This window comes from Chanodichthys erythropterus, chromosome 5, assembly GCF_024489055.1.
Source record: "Chanodichthys erythropterus isolate Z2021 chromosome 5, ASM2448905v1, whole genome shotgun sequence".
Lineage (NCBI taxonomy): Eukaryota > Metazoa > Chordata > Actinopteri > Cypriniformes > Xenocyprididae > Chanodichthys > Chanodichthys erythropterus.
In genome coordinates, this window is record NC_090225.1 from 29,188,152 (window position 1) to 29,214,264 (window position 26,113).

The following is a 26,113-nucleotide window of genomic DNA, read 5'->3' on the forward strand; positions in this document are numbered from 1 at the left end:
CGGGTGGCGCCGGCAGGGCGAGGAGCACTGGTGGCGCCGGCAGAGCGAGGAGCACTGGTGGCGCCGGCAGAGCGAGACACCTGGGCGCAGTGGGAGAGACCTCTGGAGTAGTCTCTGGACCCCCAACGGCCTCTTGAAAGGCTTCTGAGCCTTGAGGAAAGAAAGAAGCCTTCTTCCTCCTTCTCCTCCTCTTCCGAGGGTGAGGTGATGGTTCCCCGGTTGGAGTGGATTCTGGAGCGAAGTCAGTGGCTGGAACGTCCCCTGCATCCTTACGCACCGCAGGGGCGGCCATCTTGCCCGTGGGCACTGGCAAAGCAGTCTTTTCGTCCATCGCGTCCAGAACACTCGAGTCCATGGATACCGGCGAGCTTGAGAGCGTTGAAACCGGCGAGCTTGAGAGCGTTGAAACCGGCGAGCTTGAGAGCGTTGAAACCGGCGAGCTTGAGAGCGTTGAAACCGGCGAGCTTGAGAGCGTTGAAACCGGCGAGCTTGAGAGCGTTGAAACCGGCGAGCTTGAGAGCGTTGAAACCGGCGAGCTTGAGAGCGTTGAAACCGGCGAGCTTGAGAGCGAAGCGGCCGGCTGGCTTGAGAGCGAAGCGGCCGGCTGGCTTGAGAGCGAAGCGGCCGGCTGGCTTGAGAGCGAGGCGGCCGGCGGGCTTGAGTGCGAGGCGGCCGGCGGGCTTGAGTGCGAGGCGGCCACCGGGTTTGAGAGCGAAGCGGCCACCGGGCTTGAGAGTGAAGTGGCCGGCGGAGACTTGAGTGCGGAGAACGAAGTGGCCACCGGGCTTGAGAGCGAAGCGGCCGACGGAGACTTGGGGATGCCAGCTGCTCGGACTGAAATCAACGGTGGATCGGTCACACTGGAACGCAACCCTCTCCGCTCCCGGACTGATCTAGAGACCTGACGTGACTCTGGGCGATCAGCGGCGACGTGACTTTGCTCTGGGCGATCAACGAAGGCGTGACGTTGCTCTGGGCGATCAGCGAAGGCGTGACGTTGCTCTGGGCGATCAGCGAAGGCGTGACGTTGCTCTGGGCGATCAGCGAAGGCGTGACGTTGCTCTGGGCGATCAGCGGAGACTTGACTTGATGTTGTTGTGGTAGTAACCGCCATTTTGTGAGTGTCTATAGGCGCGGCGGCCATTACATGACACAGCGAGGTGTCGAAATCCTCAGCAACACCCACAGTAAAGGGAGACCCGCTCAGTTGCAAAGCCAGCTCGATATATTGTTCTAAAGTCCCGTTAATCTCATGTAGTGGCATGACGGAGCTGAGCGGGTCCGATAATCCACCGCGAAAAAATATCATTAAACAGTCCTCACTGAAACAAGTTGATGGTGCCAATTCGATAAAATCCATGACATAATCCTCAATGGGTCTGTCTCCCTGACGGAGACCCATTAACTGGGCAGATGGATTCATCTTGGCGGTGATAGAAACACTCACGGAAGCTGCTGGATCTGTGGCGGCGAAGTATTCTGTTATGAATGGGAGGCTCAGGCAGGAGATCCAAGTGCAGCGTTTATTTACAGTGAGGATGGTCGTACAGGCAGAGTTAATCAGGGGCAAACAGGAACAGCAAAGGACAGGCAGGGACGACGTCAGGGTACAGGCGGTAGGTCAAAAGGCAGGCAGATATCGATCATAGAACAGGAAACAATAAACAATCCAGGGGTCCAAAGGCAAGCAGCAGAGAATCAACACGGGAAACAGACAAGGTCGGGAACAGAAAGGCAAACAGGGAAAAACGCTCAGAAATTGCAACATGAATGTTAAACAATACTTTGCGGTGAGGTGGTGTGTGTGGAAGTCCTTTATAGACCAGGTAATGAGCTACAGCTGGGTGTGGTGATTAGTGATTAGTGTGAAGTGTGTGCAGGTGAGTGACAGAGGGGATGATGGGAGATGAAGTCCAGGAACAGTGACCGGAACAGACGGTGATCATGACAGACATTGTGATTTTATGACATTAATTTTATTTATTCAGTTAGGCCTACAGAAGTAAAATGCTGTGTATTTTACCTTTCTTTTTGTCAGCAATGGGAACTCCAACAGCCTTCCTTCATTTGACAGACGCCCTGTTTTTATTTTTGATGAGCTGCAGAGGTGCTATATTTTCCTCATCCAGATTGAACAAGGCTTGGAAATAGGCTTAGCCTATTATTTGCCTATTTATACACTGTAAACAATATTTCAATTATCTATCACAACTTAGAAATTAGTGTCAGAATATCTTTCTCAGATTTAAATTAAGATAACTCAAATATCCAAGTTGTTGCTTAATGCAACTTAACATTTTAAGTTGACTAAACATTTAAAAAAAAAAAAAACTTTTTGACTAAACACTACAGAATGTAATTTTCATCTTCAGAACAAAATTTAATACATTTTAACTTGTTAGGCTATAAAACAGCAACTTAATATCAAATTAAGATGGGTAATCAAGGATGAATGATGTTTGAGAGGTAACACGTCTTATTCTTACCAATAATAATAAAATAATTTTATAGGCCTATATAATTTAATAATATGTATACAATAGATTTAATGCGTGGACACTGCTTATAGGCTAATTCTGTCATGTGACTCCACATTTATTTGCATTAAAGCCCCTTTTTTTCAAGATGGTCCTCACTGCAGAACACAATATCCTCCATCTTTATATCCCTAAACCTCCTGGATCTCGAGTGTTCTGCAGTGAGGGGCTACTGCTTTTCTCGACAAAAATTGTTTCCAAACTAGCGACATAGAATTTATCCATCAGCAATATCAGTAAACATTTTGATGTGCTAAACCTTTTTTCACATATTATATTATTATTATACAACATAGTTCCAACATTAGTTCAGATCTGTCAGCATTCAACAGTTCGACAGCCCTGAGACTTACACCATATCACTGCTTTTCTGTGTGTGCGAGTGCTGGTGACAGATGATGACAGATACTAATTGCTTACGATACGAGTCGTGGAATGAATGATCATGCTGTAACTTTTAAATGAAAGCTGTCATATAGAAATGTGATAGGCTACCCTTGGAGGGACGGGTGCAGTTACAAGAACACATGGTTGATTTATCTCATCTGCATAGTCTGTAAGCAAACAAAATAGTTTTACCTTAAGACGGTTCTCAGTTGATGGCGACGCAGATGCACCTGCGACCCAGTCGTATGAGCCCCGTCCTGCCGGGCCAAACTGTATCCAGCTGCTGTCCATAAGCACACGCATGTTTGCTCTGTCAGCTCTGCCAGTGAGTGATTATACTGCTGCATCATCTAGCATTAATGGCTTAGCCTGTGGCCGTCATATGCAAGTAGAAGCTGTTTGACACAAGCAGGGATCAAGAATTGTGCTGGAGCATCCAATCACAGGGAACTGCTGAACCCAGAACTTAACTCAACTGGCCTACATACATTACACAGCTGTGAGGTCATCTGGGTCCAGTCCGACGGCTTTTGGAAATAGTCCTAACTTGTGCTAGCTGCAGAGTTATTTTCTCCAACGACTGACCTTCTTTAGCAAAAAACCAAACACATGTATCACTGAACTTCGTAAATGGAGCCACATACGGTCATATACGTGACAAGAATACTTTTTGTGTGCAAAATCCCCCCCAAAAACACTGACCAAATATGATCTTGATTTGATTAAAATACAACATCTGGAAATAGCAAAAACTGCAAAAATTTTGCACTCTCACTTCCTGTTGGGCTTACAGATTTTGCACCCAGGGACTTTTTTGTAGGTATTGGGCTGTTGTATGTCTACCAAATTTCATACTTGTATGTGAAAGGTAGTGCAAACGGCGCTCAGTTGAAATTTTGTAAGTGGCTCTATCGAGCCATTTTGCCACACCTAATTCTGAAACCCATATCAGATGTAAATTTTCACCACTTCTGATGCACGTGCAAAGTTTCATGAGTTTTCGAGCATGTTTAGGCTCAAAAATGCGATTCATTTCAGAGAAGAATAATTGACTGAGCAATTACAATAGGGTCCTCACACCATCGGTGTTCGGGCCCTAACGAGTAAGTCATTGAATCATTCATTTAAACGATTTGATCAAAACAGCTGATACATTCGCAATTTTGCTTGCTCAGAAAAAATCTTGTTTATTGAACTGTTGTATAAAATCAATATGCCATTTGCAAAAGTGCTGATATCCTTTATATTACAAACAAGAACTCACACAGAGACATTTTTACCCATAACTTGAATTTTGAGGTAATTGTTATTAATTTTGGTGGAATTTTTACTCCGAGCCCCCGTTAATTTCCAACACTGTCATCTGCGTGATTGGAGGCCAAACTGTGTCATGCCAAACTGCGTAAAAGTGTAAACACACCAACATGGCACACCGTACGGGGCTTATGCTCATTAACAATAATATATCGCCAAAGGTGCTTACTCCTTGCTCATTTGAGGGAAACAGAGGAGGAAAACAGCACATAAGGCAACAGAAGCTGTTATAACTTTTATTTTACCGTTGCTCTTGCATAAACACCGCATCCGTAGGGCCTGCCATTGTTGTTTCGCGGGCTATGTGACGTCAGAACCCGTAACTGTACATCGAGCTAGCACGAGTTCACGGGTGGGAAGTCACGGCTTTGACTGCTGTTCCAGTGCATTTTCACGGGTGGAAGGTTGGAAAAACACGGGTTACGGGTTGCCTGGAACGCGACATAACATAAACCCGTCCCACGGGAACACGCAACAAAGTGGGCGAGGCAATGTCACCTGCATACAAGTCTTCTGTGTTTGGCCTTCTTAGGGATGCTGGACTCCGGGAACAATGTTTAAAATTTATGTTTAATTCTGTTCCTGACCATTATGATGCTAATTTAGCTATCTGTGCTGCACTTTTTACGGAAGACAGCTTCCAGAATCTACATGAATTCAATGCTGGATTTGCACAAAGGCTTAATGATTTAGCAGTTCCCACTTTAAAAGCAGAAGCTTAAGTTTATTTTATTTTTTTATGAAGTTATATAGTTTCTGGGGCGTAAACAAAGACCAACGCGGTTTGGCTTCGCCAGCCAGTTAGCTAAATTCTATTTCATACTTCTCCAACAAATGCCTATAAACTTCTATGTAATCACACCAGCCAATTTCTGTTGGTATTTGCTGGCGTTTCTGTTATCGGTGTATCATTGTTTCATTACGGCTTTTATGTTGTTTACCCACATGCTCATTTATGCTATAAATTAAACGGTACCTTTACTAAAATGCTACTACTCAGTCATGTATTCAGCCACAGTAAAGCTTTAAATCAGAACACTATGGGGCAGCAGTAACATTTACAAGTGACAGCATATCTAAACACTTTGACACAAATACAAAAAAAAAATACTTAACATTCATAAATGTCAATTAAAAGCCGTGCTTGCAGAGGTTCTGCTTGACCCTCTTCATCATTACTGCTATCTGGGTCTAATTCGGGCTCTTATTCATATGGCAATATTGATGCCATTATTTATATTTCCACCAAAACACATGCTATTATTGCCCTTAATGGTAAGGGCGTGGCGTTTCTGGACAACGTGAATCGTGACTATGTATTCTGGACAGCGAATCACTATACACTGGGCCAGCAAACCAATCTCAGTCCATTGCGTGTTTCTGAGGGAGGGGCTTCATAGAACAGGAACTCAGAGCGTTTTTATAGAAGAGAAACAGTGGTGTAGAATAAAGGTAAAATATATGAAAAATATGTCTTTTTTTTTTTTTAACAAAGCATTAAGACATGTTAAACTGTGCCCAATAAACACAATCAAGCCTAGAAAAAAACAGTGAACCACCCCTTTAATATTACAATCAATTAATCTGTTCAGCCAGCTGTCACGTATGGCACAGAGACGAGAAGGTAAGATCCAAATGTAGTTTTAATCAGACAATCCGAAAACATAATCCATCCAGGCCAGGGTCCAACATCCACATAAACAGTCCATAAACGAAACAGGAAACCAAAACAGAGAAGCAGGAATACAACAGTGCACGTAACACAAATTAACACTCGACAAACAAAGGCAGAAACAACTCAGAATAAATAGACAGACGCTAATGACAAAACTCAAGAGAGCTGGGTGCAATGAAGGGATAATGAGTCCGGGAAGTGGGTTATGGGAAATGAAGTCCAAAAGTCTGAAGAGGAACAGTCCGGGTTGGAGTGCCCTCTAGTGACTAACTAGGGCACTCCAACTGGAGATCATAACACCAGCGAACACTCAGCATTGATCATCTCTCAACTCTTCAGAAAGGATTTCTCACAGAAAAATAAAGCTTTCTTAACATGTAGCTGTGATCACAATCGTTAAAATGATACTGGTTTAGAGGCAGATCAGATTCAACTTGCAAGAATGTGCACAAAAGTTTTAACTAAATCACAAACACATAACTAATCTAAACAAACACATACACACAAATCACCTTAGGAAATGAGAAAGTGGAAGTGAATGAAACTGTAGCATAACAGGGGAAAGAGCTATAAAAAGAGTAATTTAACGAGCTGGAAGAACCATCAGTTTCTCACTATAAAACACCTTTATAAAGGGGTTCACAACTTAAAGGTGGAGTGAGTACATTTTCAAAAACACTGTTTGGCCGACACAAACAACAAACGTCTAACCAATCAGCATTAATATGACGGTCAAGGAGACGGAACGAGCAAAAGCAAGATTTGAAGAAAAACTGCAGGAAGAGAGATAAGACAATACAAAAGAGCTCAAAACAAGATCACTGGAATGAAGGTTTATGACTGGGCAAGTGCTTTAATTTATATTAGAAAAGCTTTCCAGAGCTGGAGAGAGCTAAGTGGGAAGACCTGAAAACAGACGCGGAGGCTGCTTTGATTCTGCTTCATGTGAGTAACACTGGGTTTGCTGTGCTGTTGGGGACTAACAACAAACACTTGTTTGTATTTACTCTTGTTCACTGTACATTCATTTTTTGTGCTTCCTTGTTGTTCGTTCATCAACTGTGCTTTATTTTTCATGAAGCATTTTGTTGCACGTCAGCTGTGATAAACAGACATCCACACACATTGTGTGTAAGTGGCCAGCTAGTGCATATAAACCACTGCACACTGACGACCGATAGAGAATGCGGTGTTTAGTGTCATTGGTAGCGATCGGCCGGGGTTCGAGACCGTCTTAGTGGTTAGGAATAGGATTGGAGAGTGAGTTTTTGAGGAGGAGCAAAGAGAGGGGTGTATTTGTTTGGGTTGATTTCAAACAATGTCCATCAGTGTTTTTGAAAACCTACTTATCCCACCTTTAATACTAAATCGCCGTTTAGTCTTCAAATGTACGATACTTGCAAATGCCTTAGCTGTTGAAGAGCTTCTGGATATGCAGTCTCAGGAGAAATTCTTGATGGTTCAGTCCGATGGTGCTGAAGTTGTAAAACAAATGAGTTTTGGCTTGACCAATGAAAAAGGTGCAATTTACAAGCGTGAAAATTTGTAGTATGCTAAGAGGAATAGTGTAAGCTTAGATGCCTCTCGCGGTTCAAAGAAATACGACTTGGCAACAGACCCAATGTCACGAATCCTGTCAGTTCCGGACTACATTTCCCATCATCCCCCCTGTCAATCACAGGCACTCACTCCACCTATCACCTGTTGCCACATCCACCCTAGCACACCACACTGATCACCACACCCAGCTGCAGCTCATTATCAGGACTATAAAGGACTCACACCACCAGTTTGCGAAGTCTTGATTTCCCAGTGTGTCATTTCTGAGCGTTTCCTTTATTCCTGTCTGCCTGTGTTTGATCTTGCCTGTTCCTGTTTATTGACCCGATTGTCTGTTTATTGAATCAAATATGCCGTGATGATTCGAGGCTTTCTGATTCTGATTTTCAAGATCAAAAGTTGTATTAATAAATGTTGAGATTAACAATAACTGAAAACATAATAAATGCTGCAGACGTGTTGATCATTGTTCATGTTAAATAATGTAGTTAACTAATGTTAACAAATGAAACCTTAACGCATTTGTTAATTTCTACTTCTGGGGAGCATCTAAGTATTTTGTATATCTATTTTTTATAATGATATTTCAGCATTATATTGCTTTTCAGCATCTGCTTGGTTACAGAAAAACCTGTCTCCTATCAAAAAAAAAAAAAAAAAAATTCAAAGCATAAATGAATCCATTCATAAATAAGCTGTTTTTTGCAAATCAGTCTGCAGTGTATGTGCATGTGATTTAATAATATAATAAACAGTCTCTTGCCAATAAAAAAGCACACAACACATGGTTTGTAACTCTGCTTATTTATTCTACAACACTTACAACATAAATGATCATCTAATAAACACTTCAGAAGACATTGAGCGTAATGCACATACTGCAGTTGATTGATAGAAGTTTGATAATAAACAGCATGTAGTAAAGTAAGTACTGAGCGCACTCCCTCCAAACACTAACATATCCTGGCTATAGTATTTAAAAGAATATATGTGTGGTACATTATGAGATCATTACCAATTGAGTGGCATTATCAATTAAAGATACCTTAGCAGAGCTAAAGTTAAGACATGTTTTGAGTATTACACAGAAATCAGTTTTAGCTTGCATTTTTAGGTTTAGCTTAAGTCTGCACAACATAATCCATAGTGTTTTCCTATGGATATAGACCAAGGTCTCAAACCAATCCTTTACACAAAAAATCCTCTAAAAATATCCCTTGGAGTTTATAAAGTCTGTGTTTTATGAAGACAAAACACTGTCACAATCTGTTCAAAGAGAACTTTGTGCTTCGGACTACTTACAAAACCAACACAAATGTAGACTGTACTTCAATTTGTACCTACCTGGAGAAAAATAAACAAAAAACCTGGACTCTAGACAAATCAGGATTTCAACTGAAAAAACGACAACAACAAAAAACACCTTTGTTTTGCTAAAAATAAAGTATATAGTAATATTTTTTTAGAATTCAATCTCATATTGAATATAAATTTGTCTTTGGTCCCTTTCAACATCCTGTTTAATCTCCCCGTTGTTTACGCCAAGCATTTGCCATAAACTCGACAGAATATGAGCAAATAGAGCCAAGGATTATACATTCTGATTATGATTATGCAACATAGGCTGTGTGCACTATATGTAAAGAATATCTGTATACGGGTCCAGATCTTCCTATAGATCCCATTGCACATACTGAAGTACAGCACAGTAACTATTTATGAATTACATTCCATTTCTCTGTAGCTTGTCATACGTTTTGAGCAAATTTCTCTTGATAACACTAAGCATCACAAAATAAATAAAATGCATATCCTTTTTCACAAGCGCACACATAAAAATCAACATATACATAATACATGCAGATGATTGAAGACAAAAAATAATATTCAAACAACTGCAGTTTTAGATCAAGAAATAAAATATATTTGGGATAAAGCATTAAAATTGTAAGTGCAAAGAGATCCAATTTTAATAAATACAGACTGCAAAAAACTGTCCTTAAATTTCAACCGTTTGATATAATAGTTTCAGCGAGACTTGACTTTTAAGACAACATACGGTGCAGCTATGAAAAGTATTCTATTGTATATTTTATTCCTTACTGTTTTATTCAAGTTTAGTCAGATGTAATGTCGTTTGGTGAACTCTAAAACTAGTATCTGATATTTAAACCTTAGATTCCCATTGGATTATGGGTAGTGGAATCTATGGCGCACAGTTTCTGGCTGACTGGATGGACGGACATTGGATATTAAACAGAATAATGAGGTTTTGAGAGCTAGTGCAGTGGTGAAGACTGAGATGAAGCCAACGCATCTGGACTACGGATTTTAAACTAGCTGATACTCTATGAGCTGATATCAGTATTACACAGACTACAAAAGGACGTAATGTTGTGTTATATTCTGTCGGGTTTTTGTTCAGAATAAAATGGGAATCCGAGGAATTGGCTTGAGTTAGATATTTAAAGGCATTGAATATTATGGACATGAAATGTGATAATACTACAGTATAGCAACATAAAACTGCATTTAAAAAGCACAAGTTCATGCTTTAGATATATTAGACAAAGCATTAACAAAAGTGCATAAAGTTCCACATATCATTGTGCAATGACTTTAACTGATGTTGAAATGTTCCGGGGAGTTTAAAGTTGAAGATTTAAATGAGAGAAAAACACCCTGGAAAACAACATACTTCTGTTTATGGCACATGTACATTTAAAGCCAATGAACTTTCAGAGATATAAATAAATAAAAAATATAGATTCTGAATTTAACAGCATGAATATTGAAGAACATCCACAAAAGGGATTTGTATTACACAGAGGTCACTGTGCACTACAATAAAAATAGTTAGCAAAGTTGGACAGCTAACGGCGTCACGGGATATATGAGCATATGCTGAGGCAAAGAGTAAAGCACATGAAAAAGGCTGGTCATCACAGGATGATGTCATAAACGCGCCCCACTCGCCCGAGCCACTCACGCACCGCCTGCCGCACTCTGAGGTCAGTCACATGACAGGTCAGCTGACTGATGCAGGGGAACACCGCTGGCTGGAGGCCGATGAATGTGGGGTCCGGCAAGAGCTGGATCTGATTCAGGACCGTGAGGACCATGTTGGTCCAGGCCTGGGCAGGAAAATGGACAATCCAAGTTTGCATAAAATAATATCAGTCCTATATACAAGTAATCTGCATTTCCATAAAAAGGCTCTTTTTCATTTAATCACAATTAATTTGTGAAGGTTTTCTGCACAGGTCAGAGGTGACACCAGAATAGAAATATTCACGATTCTGCTTAGCTAAAAATACAGAATTACTGTGAAAAAGGTGTCTTTGTTACAGTGTAATTATACACTTAAGTACTGAGGAATATTAATTAACCACATGCACTTATTAGAGGGTTTGGTTTAGTTGCATGTAATTATGCATGTAACATGCATAACAACAAAGACACTAAAATAAAGTGTTACCCAGAATAATCTTAGATACATGTCTACATACATTTAATTTAAAAAGTTTTAAATTATACTTCTGTATTTTTAATTTATTAATAAAATTGGAAATAATAATGGATTTTGAATGAGCTTTTGTTTTCCTATTTTTTGTTTCCGTTTTAAAGTTTTAGTAATTTTTCATTTCATTTAGTTCAGGGTTTCTGTGGTTCTTGAAAAGTCTTAATTTGCAACAATGTCTTATATCAGAACAAAATTCATTAAATGTTGCATGCATTGCAAAAAATTAATAAGTGCAAAAAGTATTTTTATCCTGTTTTCCATACAAATATCTACTATTACTTGAAAAGCAAATGTAAAATAAAGTCTAAAAACAAATTATGTGAATTTATGTTTAAAACACGAACAAATATCTGAGCCCATTGGCAGATATTTGTCCTTCTTTTAATCATAAACTTCATTTTGATCAATTTCAGAAAAGAAAACTTCTTATTTTGTCATTTTGCTTCTCAAGTAAATGTATCATGATTTAAGAATCTTTTGTACAGGAAAAAAGAGAAATACTGAGGAAAAACACCATATTGTAGTAGTTTTGAGCAGAACAACTCAAGCTTTTTTGTAAAATGAATTAAAAAGCAATGGATATCTGTTAGAATTTGTATTTTCAGGCTCTGAAGTGCTGCTATAAGTCATTGTGTTTCTCCCTATACATTTACATATAGAGAACATATTGATGTATTGTGTTCCCTTGAATTTATTCCTTACATTTTCTTTACTTGATCTTAAAAAGTTCTTAAATAAGTCTTAAGCTTACTTTCATAAAACCAGCAGAAACCCTGTAGTTGTTATTTTCATTTAAATATTTCTATTTAGCTTTAATTCATTATTATTTCTCTTTTAGTCATTTTAGTATTTCAACAAACTTATTTTACTTATTAAACATTATTTTGTTGAGTTCTGTTGATGTTAATGTTGATCATTACATCAACTTAATATGGTCTGTAATTTAAACTTTCAAATTTGTGTATTTGTGTAATAATTCGCTGTAATTCAAATTTTTAGCGTTAATTGCCTTTAAAAAAAAAATTACGTTATAGTAACCTAATGAAATTGTCTTGATAATTTCAGAAATTAGGCAGTGGATTACTAGTTCCCAGCATGCTTTGCATAGGACTGGATAAGGAGAATAAATGTTGAAATTAAGTGTTATTTTATGTGTTTTTTAGTGAAGGGAAAGACCTGTTACCTCTTATTTACTCTGCACACGTCTGCAGCGCATTACAGCTCCTTCAACTCACACCAGGAGCATTTCAGAAGACGAGATTTGCCTGTCCGGCGTTCTTTTCCTTGATTTTGTAGTGTTTTTAATGGCTAAATGGTTATATTTAGTCCAGTTTAATTGTGTTTATTGCTATGCCCTAATTTATTTCTATAGCCTACAGACAGTTAATACACTTAAAAGTCCAGTTATGGACAACAAGGATAAAAGATTTTCTTCAATTTCTGGCCTCCTAGTGCATTGAAATATGATCTGGAGTCTACACAGGGTGATTATTTTGACTTTATTTTGAATGTGAACGGTGCGGCTTGGATGCGCCGTAGTCAAAAATAGACTTGGCGCGTATCTTTAGCGAAGCTGGTTTAAACAAGCATTGACTAGAGTGGCCGCATCAGAGCCGTAACGTGCCGCAGACAGGAGCAGTGTAAATAATGGGGTTAGTGTTTAATGCTGTCATGTTTGACATTTAAAAGAGTTTCTGTAATGTTGAAGTTTTTGTGGTTCTGAAGAGTAGATACATGAAGGTAAACACTACATTGACTCTAAGAAATGACGGCACTAATGCCAGTGACAAATAATATCTTACTTGTTCATTAAACGTATGTTAATTAAGTTACGTTAGCATGTGCTATGACAGCTGTTGATTTGAACTTAAAAAGATACAGTTAATTGGTTCCAGGGCTACAACTCTAGTTGTAGTTGGAGCGACTTAAGTTTTTTGAGTAATCAACTTAGAAATATGCATTTATGCTACAAATTATTAAGTTCCTCTAACTCAGTGTAGCTTGTTGTTGGAATGTAAATTCACTCAAAGTTGTCATAACTCAAAAAAATGATGTAAACTGTTGCATTTTTGTTGTTGTTGAGCCAACACATTATTATTTAGAGAGTACCTGTATCTGTGCCTCAGAGTCTCTGAGTGAGATGTTGTGTGAACTGGCCGTGGAGCCGGATCGAGGTCTCTTCTCTTGCCGCAGTAGCTCCGGCCCCGCGCTGAAGGAGTGACGCATGGGCCCCTGCTCTACTAGTTGCTGGGGCCTCTGGGGTCCCGGGGAGTCCGGGCCGCGCAGTGTCACTGCCTCACCCCTCTTCTCTCCCGCTTTGGCATCTTTGGCGAACGTGGTGTGATTGTGCTGCTGCTTGCGTTTCTTGTACTCAATCATAAGCTTTGTGATGGTCTTGTCGGTGGCGATGGTGTACAGCTTGTTTCCCGCACTCTCCCACCATTCCTTCTTACGGGCCCCGTCCCTCCTTTCTCCTCTCAGTTGGGGGAGGCTCGCACTCAACCCACCAGGACTGTGGACCTCCTCCGAGGGCGTCTCGTCAAGGTGCAGGCGGAAGCTGTCCTCTGAGGGCGTCCCGTGGCTCGACAGGCCCCCGGTAGAGGGCGTGGAGGTCTCCGAATTAAAAAGCGGCAAGAAAAAGAGTGGGTCGGCCCGGTGAGTGGGCTGTTCTCCTAGACTGCTCTCCAGATCCAGGTGCATCTGAATGTAGTTGTTGCACAAGTCCATGCAGAGTTTGTGCAGACGTTTGACCAGCCATGCCCAGTCCACGCCGCTGGCGGGCTGCGTGCTCAGAGACGGGATGCGAGCGTGCCACTGCCGCTTCTCACGCGCACGCGGAGGACTCACCTGGGCCATCTCCTCGAAGATATCTTCATCCTCAGAGGAGCACTGCTGTGAAGAGTCAGAGCCGCCCTCCTCTTCCTCAATCAGGATCTTTTTCACCTGCTCCACCGTGATGTTCTCCTGGTTTGTCAGCATTGCACACAGCAAAGCCTGCACACCGTACAAGAATATTAAGATGATACATCATGCACAAAGGTATTCACCAGTCAAATCATTCGATTTCATTTTTGCATTCTTATGCTTAAATGTAAACACAAATGAACACAGTAAATTTTCACACATCTAGAGTGTCAAAACAGCAGCAGCAGAACTGCAACGCCAGAAAAATGTTGAGCTTTCACAGCGTTTCTGTTGTGAAATTAAAGTATGGAAGTAAATTAATGCCAAATGTTTTTGAAATAAAAAGCTTGTTGAATTGCACTAAGTGAAAAAAATGATACATTTTGATGCATTGAATTTTTAAGGTTTGCATTTTTATGGGCTGAAATTCAACATGGTCATATATTTAAGCTGCGAATATTTCAATAAAAAATATTTCACACACATTTTCATTATTAAAAATTCAATCATTTATTTTCCCCTTTCAGATTTCACTTCCAAAATATAAATATTCTGTTTAAAAATACAACCTATACAATTCGACTAGCCATTTTCTTTCCATTTTATTTCGCTTTACAAATTCGCTTCCACAAATTCAGTGGTTCAAATTCGGCAGAAAATTCAACATTTCACATCTGGGAACTGCAGGAAAAGCAGTAGAGTGCAGATGCATGATCTCCATCTGCTGTTAGTCTGCTTCACCAGCAGGTGCCGCTAGCGGCTGTTTATGAAGATGAGCAACGGCTAGTAAGTCATCATTGATTCATAAAAACGGATTTACAGAATTAGAGCAAGCGGTAAGTGAATGTGTGATGATTATCAGGGCCAGTATAAATGCAGAAAAGCTGATAAAGACACAAAAGCTGCATTTATGTTTAATTCAGTGTCTTTATAGCTACCTGTGTAGTCTACATGTAAGCAGCTTTCTCTCCAGTGAACGAGATTATAACGTTATTCTCCGAAGTTGATGTACAGATCAAATGTTAAATCTGAGGTAGACATATATTTCTCTCTGTTGTTTAGTTTCCTTGACTTTATATGGCAGCACTGTGTTGTAATACTAGGGTTTCCCTCATCCGTCACAGGATTCCCCTGCCATCAGCACATATAAAACTCTTAACACAGCTTAATGGACTCCTACAGTGATATAAAAGACCAAACTCGCACCTCATTTGTGATGTAGGTTATACTATATGGGCTCCAAGAGCAGATACTGGCATAAAGTTCGTTTGAACGTTTGATATTCGCAAATTTAGGGGCCGTCTCTAAAGTTATGACATTGATATTAACGTTTCGACCTTCAATAGCGTTTAAAGTGTTCATCTAGCGGTCAGGTCGAACAGTGATGCGCCTACTCTCTCTATCACACACAAACACACAAACACTGCCTTTGAACTCACACAAACTCTTGTACACGCACATGCACACATATTCAAACACACCCCACTCAAAGTAGCCTACATACACATATCCTTTTTCTTTTTTTTCTTTTTACACGTTCATCACACAATTCATTCTACTTTGTTAATTTTTATCTTTCCTGCTCATATATTATCCTGCTTATACAAATTTTACTTTGTGTTGCTAAAGCCTTTATATGAACAGGAAAAATAAAATTAAGTAGAACAAATTGTGTGATGAACGTGTAAAAAAAGATCAACAGTATATATGCATGTACTTTGAGTTGTGTGTGTTTGAATATGTGTGTGCATGTGTGTGTGTTTGTGTGTGAGAGAGTAGGGCACATCACTGTTCGACCTGACACCTAGATGAACACTTTACAGTTGGTTTTGTGACTGTAAATCATTCTCGTCACATGCTATTGAGATTTAAATTATGGCATTTTTTGTATGATCTCATACAGAGGTGAAATACATAGCAATATTTACATATTAATTGACAGTTTATTTGGAAACACTTTACAATAAGATTCATAATGTATTTACTAATGTGAGCTATCCATGAGCAATACATTTGTTACTGTATTTGGTAATCTTTGTTAACGTTAATAAAAATTCAGCAGTTCATTGTTCATGTTAGTTCACAGTGCATTAACTAATGTTAACAAATGCAACTTTTGATTTTAATAATGTATTAGTAAATGCTGGAATTAACATTAACAAAGATTAATAAAGTGCTGTAGAAATGTAGTTCATTGTTAGTTCATATTAACTAGTTAATATAAAGTGTTACCTTTTATTTGAATAAACATCAAAAATCTAAAAGGTTTGTATTATACCTGACAGCTAGATGAACACTTTACAGTTGGTTTTTTGACTGTAAGTCATTCTCTTTAAACGCTATTGAAGGTCGAAACGTTAATACCAATGTCATAACTTTAGAGTCGGTCCCTAAATTTGCGAATATCAAACGTTCAAACGAACTTTATGCCAGTATCTGCTCTTGGAGCCTATATAGTATAACCTACATCACAAATGAGGTGCGAGTTTGGTCTTTTATATCACTGTAGGAGTCCATTAAGCTGTGTTAAGAGTTTTATATGTCCTGATGGCAGGGGAATCCTGTGACGGATGAGGGAAACCCTAGTATTACGACACAGTGCTGCCATATAAAGTTAAGGAAACTAAACAATAGAGAGAAATATATGTCTACCTCAGATTTATCATTTGATTACATTACAGGACGCAGTGGTGACTGCTGCTGCTGTTACACCAGAGGCCAGTCTCGAGAGAATGGTACCCCTAGTGGATTTTTTGTCAGAGTGGAAAAATCTGTCAAAAGTATCCCAGTGGGTCCTGCGAACTATAGAAAAGGGGTATGCGATTCAGTTCAAATCACATCACAGAGAATTCCTGAGGTTTGCGACGCATACCAATATCGGGTTCTCCCCTTCGGCCTAGCCCTGTCGCCCCGAACTTTTACCAAATGTGCAGATGCGGCGCTGGCGCCCTTGCGCATGCAGGGCATCCGCATACTGAACTACATAGACGATTGGTTGATCCTCGCCCAATCAGATGAGATAGCGGTTCAACATCGAGGTGTTGTTCTCGCTCACATGGAAAAGTTGGGGTTGAGACTAAACGCAAAGAAAAGTGTGCTTTCTCCTGCACAGAGAACCACTTATCTGGCCGTGGTATAGGATTCGGTGATTATGAGAGCCCGTTTATCTCTGGCTCGAATAACATCAATCCTCAATACCATCTCGGACATAAGGCAAGGCCAGTCACTCACTGTGAAACAGTTCCAGAGACTGTTGGGTCTGATGGCAGCAGCGTCCAACGTTATACCTTGCGGCCTGCTGTACATGAGACCGCTGCAGTGGTGGCTCAAAACCAAGGGGTTCTCACCGAGGGGGAATCCGTTTCATATGATCAGAGTCACGCGGCGATGCTTACGTGCTCTGGACGTATGGAAACAACCTTGGTTCCTGTCCCAGGGACCTGTGTTGGGAGCTCTCAGTCGTCGCGTCACGCTAAAGACAGATGCATATCTCACAGGCTGGGGGGCGATCATGAGTGGTCGCTCGACACGGGGTCTATGGCAAGACCATCATCTCTCTTGGCACATAAATTGTCTAGAAATGATGGCGGTATTTCTAGCACTGAGATACTTCCTCCCAGACCTCAGAAACAAACATGTATTAGTCAGAACAGACAATACATCAGTAGTCTCATACATCAATCACCAGGGGGGTCTGAGATCATGCCCGCTTTACAAGCTGGCAAATCAGATTCTCCTGTGGGCCCAAGGGAAACTGCTATCCCTCAGAGCAGTTTACATCCCAGGGTACCTGAATGTGGGAGCAGACATCCTGTCGAGGCAGGGGCCGAGGCCCGGGGAATGGAGACTTCATCCCGAGGTGGTGAAGCTCCTTTGGGAGAACTACGGCGAAGCCCAAGTGGATCTGTTTGCGTCTCGAGAGACGACTCACTGTCCACTGTGGTTCTCCATGACCAACCCAGCACCTCTTGGGCTGGATGCTATGGTACAGCCGTGGCCGAGGCTACCGCTGTACGCATTTCCCCCGATCGTTCTGCTCCCGGGGGTTCTGGAGAGAGTTCGCCGGGAAGGGGCTCAGCTATTATTGGTAGCCCCGTACTGGCCGGCCCGAGTATGGTTCTCGGACCTGGTATCTCTCCTGGACGGATCTCCGATGGAGATACCGCTCAGGGAGGACCTTCTCTCACAAGCGGGCGGTCTAATACTGCACCCCCAACCGGAGTTGTGGAACTTGTGGGCATGGCCTCTGAGGGGGCACGTCTCATAGATTCCGGTCTTTCAACTGAGGTTGTTGAGACCATACTCCAATCCAGAGCTCCCTCCACGAGGAAACTCTATGCTTTGAAGTGGAGATTATTCACTTCTTGGTGTGAGAATCATCAGTGGGATCCAGTTAACTGCCCGGTTAGCGTGGTGCTGGACTTCCTGCAGGAGAGGTTCTCCACAGGGCTATCCCCCTCCACACTAAAGGTATACGTGGCGGCCTTAGCTGCTTACCACGCTCCTTTCAGTGGAGTCTCTTTGGGGAGACACCCGCATATCACACGTTTCCTCCGTGGCACCTTGAGGATAAGACCTGCAGTACACATGAGAGTACCGACATGGGATTTGGCCACTGCGCTTCAGGGTCTATCTATGACACCCTTCGAACCCATCGAAGAGGTTGCTGAGAAATTTCTGACACTTAAGACCGTGTTTCTCATCACCATTTCGTCTCTCAAGAGAATTGGAGACATTCAAGGTCTGTCGGTTGCTCCATCGTGTCTGGAATTTGCGCCTGGCAACGTAAAGGCATTTCTACATCCCTAAGGTCCTCACTAATACTGCGAGACCTATCATGCTGCAGGCCTTCTGTCCTCCTCCATTTACGTCATCGGACCAGGAAAAGCTTAATCTGCTATGTCCAGTACGGGCGTTGGATGCTTATGTTCATAGAGCTGCCAACTGGAGAAAGGATGAACAACTGTTCGTTTGTTTCGGTGCACCAAGAAAAGGTCTACCGGCATTCAAGCAGAGAATGAGCAAGTGGGTGGTTGAGGCCATCTCACTTGCTTATGAGGCGTTTGTTCAGCCTTCACCATTGGCTGTCCGAGCGCACTTTACAAGGAGTATGGCTGCCTCCAAGGCATTTATTTCGGGGGTCTCCCTATCTGATATCTGTGATGCGGCAGGCTGGTCCTCACCGCACACATTTGTGAGATTCTACGAGCTAGATCTCGGCTCCGCTCCAGGGGCACAGTTGTTACTGTGAGTTGTGCGCTTCGGCTACACACGATCGGGCACTTGTTACTATGGCGACGTTGGTATGGCGTTCCCATAGCGTTTTTACGCAGCGCGAGTTCCCTTGAAAGGGAATGTCTCGGTTATGTATATAACCTTAGTTCCCTGATAGGGAACGAGACGCTGCGTAACTCTGCCATACTCTCGGGCTGGCTTTATGGTTCCTGGTCAGTGACGTCACCCCGCCTATGACGTTCCGTCTCCTTTTTCTCCTTGATTCTTTTAACTCAAAAGTACAAAATGTTATTGATAACATTGCTCCTGTGAAAGTCAGGAAGAAAAGTGGCAGACAAAAAGCACCATGGAGAAACTCAACAGCAGTGCAAAATATGAAAAGACAATGCAGAAAAGCTGAGCGCATGTGGCGAAACACAAAACTTGAAATCCATTATAACATCTATAAAGATATTCTTCATGCTTTCAATGTGGAATTAGGCAAAGCTAGACAGACCTTCTTCTCAAATATTATAAACAGAAACTTAAACAACACCCGCACTCTTTTTGCTACAGTAGAGAGACTAACAAACCCCCCAAGTCAGATTCCCAGTGAAATGCTCTCAGACAGCAAATGCTGTGAGTTTGCTTCCTTCTTCTCTGAGAAAATTAATAATATCAGAAAGGCGATCAGTACATCCTTGAGCTGCACTGGGGTAAAACAGATCAGATCACAACCTCAGAAAGTAGCTATTATGTCTGATTTCGAAGCAATTGATGGTAAAATTTTAGAAGAAACAGTACAGCACCTTAAAACATCAACCTGCGCCCTTGACACACTTCCCACATCTTTTTTCAAAAGAGTGTTAAACTGTTTAGAAGCAGATCTCCTAGAAGTGGTAAATGCCTCACTTCTCTCTGGGACTTTTCCAAAATCCCTGAAAACTGCAGTTGTTAAGCCCCTCCTGAAAAAGAGCAATCTAGATAACACCATATTGAGCAACTACAAGCCAATCTCAAATCTTCCTTTCATAGGCAAGATCATTGAAAAAGTTGTTTTCAATCAGCTGAACAAGTTCTTAAGCTTGAATGGATACTTTGATAACTTTCAATCTGGTTTCCGACCACATCACAGCACAGAGACAGCACTCATAAAGATAATAAATGATATTCGCCTTAACACAGATACAGGTAAATTAACAGTGCTGGTTCTACTTGACCTCAGTGCTGCGTTTGACACTGTCGATCACAACATTCTTCTTGACAGGCTGGAAAACTGGGTTGGGCTTTTTGGGATGGTCCTAAAATGGTTCAGGTCATACTTAGAAGGGAGAGGTTATTATGTGAGTATCGGTGACCATAAGTCTGAGTGGACATCCATGATATGCGGAGTCCCTCAAGGTTCAATATTCGCACCCCTCCTGTTCAACCTATATATGCTGCCACTGAGCCAAATAATGAGAAAGAACCAAATTGCATATCACAGCTATGCAGATGACACCCAGATTTACCTAGCCCTATCACCTAACGACTACAGCCCCATTGACTCCCTGTGCCAGTGCATTGATGAAATAAAAAATTGGATGTGTCTAAACTTCCTTCAGTTAAACAAAGACAAAACTGAAGTCATTGTGTTTGGAAACAAAGATGAAGTTTTCAAAGTGAATATGTACCTTCACTCTAAGGGTCAAACAACTAAAAATCAAGTCAGGAATCTTGGTGTGATCTTGGAGTCAGACCTGAGTTTCAGTAGCCATGTAAAGACAATAACTAAATCAGCGTATCTCAAAAATATTGCAAGAATTAGATGCTTTGTCTCCAGTCAAGACTTAGAGAAACTTGTTCATGCTTTCATCACCAGCAGGGTGGATTATTGTAATGGGCTCCTCACTGGTCTTCCCAAAAAGACCATAAGACAGCTGCAGCTCGTACAGAACGCTGCTGCTAGGATTCTGAGCAGAACCCGAAAACATGAACATATCACACCAGTCCTCAGGTCCTTGCACTGGCTTCCAGTTGCATTTAGAATTGATTTTAAAGTACTGTTACTTGTTTATAAATCACTCAATGGCCTAGGACCTCAATACATTGCAGATATGCTCATAGAATATAAACCTAACAGATCACTCAGATCATCAGAATCAGGTCATTTAGAAATACCAAGGGTTCACTCAAAGCAAGGAGAGTCTGCTTTTAGCTGTTATGCCAGCCGCAGCTGGAACCAGCTTCCAGAAGAGATCAGGTGTGCTCCAACAGTAGCCACATTCAAATCCAGACTCAAAACACATATTTTTATCTATGCATTTGCTGATTGAGCACTGTGCTATGTCCGAACTTTTTGCACTTTATTGTATACGTATTATCTTTTTATTCTTTTAATTCCTTTTCCTGTTTTTATTTCATTTTTAATGTATTTTATATCTTTTATGTATCATCTTGTTATTCTGACTTTTAATGCATTATTGCTGTCTGGTTGAAAGAGCTGGGAGAATTAGGAAGAAATTGATTAGGTTAAAATTTGGTAAATTTGACAAACCATGGGGAAATTTAAGCTGTGGTGCATGGTTAAGATATCTCTGGATTACAGTCAGGACACTTTCCAAAGGGGGAAATTTCCAAAGGGGAAATTTGAACTGCGTTCCATAGGTAAGATGTCTCCGGAAGGGGGATTAGGGCTGTGTGGTGCAGTTTGAGGTGTCTTGGCAAAAGGGGAGATTGAAACTATGTTTATCAGTTTGAAGTGCCCTAACAGGTAGCAGTCCTGTTGGATGAGGAAGATCCATTCTGATCTGCTCTGATGAATAGATCCGTTTAGATCCAACTCTGATGGACGACAACAACAAAAAACTCCCTGAGACTTCCTAGCTCTTCCATCCAGATAGCAAAATTCTCTGTTTTTACTGTTATTTCTATTCCTTATGTTCTATTTTTATTATTCTTTTTTATGTAAAGCACTTTGAATTACCATTGTGTATGAAATGTGCTATACAAATAAACTTGCCTTGCCTTGCCTTGCCTCCTGACTGGACAGATTGCACACGTGCTTCAGGCGACATCACGCGGAGGCGTTCCCATGGCGTTTTTACGCAGCGTCTCGTTCCCTATCAGGGAACTAAGGTTATATACATAACTGAGACGTTTTCTGCCGAATTTAAACCACTGAATTTGTGGAAGTGAATTTGTAAAGTGAACAGACTGAAAAATGGACTGAAAATAGCTAGTCGAATTTTATAGGTTGTATTTTTAAACAGAATTAATATTTTGGAAGTGAAATCTGAAAGGTGAAAATAAATGATTGAATTTTTAATAATGAAATTGTGTGCGAAATATTTTTAATTGAAATATTCACAGCTTAAATATACAACCATGTTGAATTTCAGCCCATAAAAATGCAAACCTTGAAAATACAATGTATCAAAATGCAAGCACAGCTAATGTAATGCATATTTTTTTCAATTAGTGCAATTCAACAAGCTTTTTATTTCAAAAACATTTTGGCATTAATTTACTTCCATAGTAAAGTGATTACTGTTACTATGCAAAATATCAGAAATTCATAATTCATCAGTTTCAGAAACTAACCTTTTTTGCTCATTTATACATATACTATACTGTACATTAAGGCTGGGGCAATAAATCGATAAATTGACAAATGATTCTGGATCAATTCTGAGATTTTCCGAATCCATCGCGTTTCTCTCTCGAATTGATTCTGAGCTTAGTTTTAACAGCAGATGGCACTGCCTGCTTTAGAAACAGCCAGACTCTGCTCTCTTCCAATTCCTTACACACACCACTTCAACCCTCTATAAAATAATCATTCATAAAGTTCGAATTACAGGGGTGTTTGCAGTGGGCTGTTTACATTCATCTCACATCATAAAAGCATTCAGAGATGTCAAGTACATTCTCAGACTCAGCTGAACGCACAAGCACTCTTCTTCATGAGCATTTGAGAGTGTGGTTAAAAACTAGTCTACAGCGCCATCTGCTGTTAAAAACCAAGCTCAGAATCCATTAGAGAGAAAATCAGGATGCATTTGGAAAATATCTGCATTGATCCACGAATACATTATACATTGATATATTGTCACAGCCCAACTATACATATATTAATATATACACTGCCTGGCCCCAAAAAAGTTGCTGTTTGGATTTTAATAGGATTTAAAATACCGGTCAAGTTTGGATTAAATTTGTTGTTTTCCAAAGAAGTCTCTTATGCTCACACAGGCTGTATCTATTTGATAAAAAATACAATAAAAACAGCAATATTGTGAAATATTTTTATAATTTAGAACGTTTTCTATGTGAATATATTGTAAAATGTAATTTATTCCTGTGATCAAAGCTGAATTTTCAGCATCATTACTCCAGTCTTCAGTGTCACATGATCCTTCAAAAATCATTTTAATTTCTTATTATTACTTTTTTTAAATACATTTACTATGTTGAAAATAGTTTTTGCTACTGAATATATGTTTGTGGAAACCATGAAACATTTATTAAATAAAAATACATTAGCTAATGTTTAAAGCAGTTATTTTGAACTTTTTAAGAACCTATTAATTATTGATCATCAGTACACACACACACACACATATGTACAGGGGTAAGACAAAATGTGAACACCCATTATTATAAGGTTAATATCATTTGTTGTAGGCTAGAGTGAAATAAAATATTGTTGTTTATATTCTCTAGTTTGTATATCAGTGCAGTATAAGTGGTTTTCAGCAGTCTTTAGTACAAGCTGTGAGTGAAATGGGTAAATTGTTAGACGTGCAAAAAGGGTCAATCACTTGTGCCTGTTTAACAAGAACATCTGTAACCTTAACCGCCCAATTATTGTGTGTGTGGGTTTTAAGAACAACAGTCTTTATGATTATGACTGTGAACACAAAGCATGGCAAGACTTAATCAGCGAAGAAGAAAAGTGAATGACAGGGACACTAAGAAGGATTGTGTCCAAACAACACAGAACAAGTGCAGCAAAGTGACAGCAAACCTCAATATTCACCCTGAAGACCATTTTTCCATAAAACCTAAAAAAAAAAAAACTAAATCCTATGATCATAAAGCCTGGACAGCTGGAGCACCAGGATGAACTTCATCATCTGCCCTCGTCAGCTTATATTTATATTATTAAACTACTTCGGGCAGTTTTGGAGCGAAGAGTGAGAAACAGATTCCCTCCTTCAACATCTCTGAAGAAACTGGCAGATGTTCTGATAGTTGTATTAATCTATTGTAATTAAGTTGGAAGCTGTATTAAAGGCACATTTTGGTAAAACACATTAATAAAGAAACATAACCCATTTCCCAGGTGTTCACATTATTTTGTCAAACCACTGCACATATTGAGATAAGAATGTAACTGTACCTGAAAGTAGATATTGAAGCTCATGGCAGATTGGCGGTATAAGTTAGCAGCTCCGCACACCCCTGACACCTTCATGAGCAGATACTTGAGGCCCGGACGGGTGTCAAACTCCCGCGCTGTGCGGTACGAATCCAGCAGCAGGTCAAAGATGATGGCCAGGTTCTGCATTGAGATGTAACGGAGGAAGCCTGCGGCTTTCGGCTCTGACGCTGCATTGATTCTGCCCTGGCCCTCAGAGCTCCCAGAACCTTTGACAAACTCTTCTAAGAGGATGTCATACAGGTTCTGCAGGAGCACCTGATGGGACAGCAGACTCACCACCAGAGTCCTGAAGGGAATCCTGCACAGAACAGAATAAAACCATTCATTCTGATTTTGATCTTTTAGGATCTGTAAATCAGATGTGTTAAACTTTGTAACAGAGAATTTAAAGGGTTAGTTCACCCAAAATTATCCCATGATTTGCTCACCCTCAAGCCATCCTAGGTGTATAAGACAATCTTTTTTCAGACAAACACAATCAGAGTTATATTTAAAAAAATAATAATAATAAAACAAATGCCCTGGCTCTTCCAAGCTTTATAATGGTAGTGAATGGTAACATTTCAACACTTCAACATTTTGAAGCCCAAAAAAATTCATCATAAAAGTAATCCGTATGACTCCAGGGGGTTAATAAATGCCTTTTGAAGCGAAGTGATGTTTTTTTGTAAGGAAAAATATCCATATTTTCAACTTTATAAACTATAATAGCCAGCTTCCGACAAACATCCATACGCAAGTCGACTTGTGTAGGCCGTCTGCCGGAAGCTAGATATTATAGTTAACCCCTTAAGACCTGATGGAGCGTCGGCGCTCCCATTTGCGTGTCTCCCTTTAAAAGCCAATACAAATTGAATCCATATAGGTAGCACAAAAATTCTTTTTGCATACAAAACCAGAGACTTTAAACTTTCATAGCAAGCCTCCAACATGCTTCTGTTGCATTGTTTTCACCCTCTAATGAGTCTGAGTAATATGCGTTTACAACAAAAATAGCACAGCAGCTAACTAAACTGAATAAAAGTATGTATATTTCACGTGCTCATAACTTCATGAAAAATGCACAGATCATAAAAATCGCACATCAATATTTAAAGCAGATTCTCAAGATTAAAATGAATCCAAAATCAATATAATATATCGCGTTGATCACAAGATATTACTCACGAAATGATTTAACATACTTGGCTAAAAACATGTCTCTCATCTCTCCGGGATGCAGTGTGTATCCAATGTTCCCGGACCCATCCATGTTCGTTTTCCAACGTGGAATAACACATAATAGATATAATTTTAAAGCTTAGAATCTCGTCTTTTTAATGCATATAACCATTTTGAAAAACTCCTAACGAGTGCTGAGAAGCACCTCTAAACCGGAGTTTACCGCCCGTTGGCGCCACCTGGCTGCGGAAAAAATGAACAACAATTTTTCAAACTATTCTTTATAATATCACCACGAAATTTGAACCAGATGCAGTTCACATATAGGAGAGCATCACCAAAAAAAGAATTTTTTAGCGATCTCATTGTGTTTCTGAGTTATTCCATGTCAAATAAAAAAAAGAAAAAATATT

At 40.3% G+C, this 26,113-nt stretch overlaps 1 protein-coding gene across 2 annotated transcripts in view; it reads right to left on the reverse strand.

Moving 5' to 3' along the window:
- Window positions 1-8,274: 8,274 nt before the first annotated feature.
- The window catches only part of arfgef3 (ARFGEF family member 3), a 74,241-nt gene continuing 56,402 nt past the window's right edge, over window positions 8,275-26,113 (reverse strand). For both annotated transcript variants that reach the window (XM_067386820.1, XM_067386821.1), the window contains 3 exons: window positions 24,498-24,837; window positions 13,106-13,990; window positions 8,275-10,607 (listed from right to left, as the gene is read on the reverse strand). In XM_067386820.1, the coding sequence (XP_067242921.1) occupies window positions 10,416-10,607; window positions 13,106-13,990; window positions 24,498-24,837 (1,417 nt within the window). In that variant the 3' untranslated portion in view covers window positions 8,275-10,415. The remainder of the gene's footprint in view (window positions 10,608-13,105; window positions 13,991-24,497; window positions 24,838-26,113) is intronic.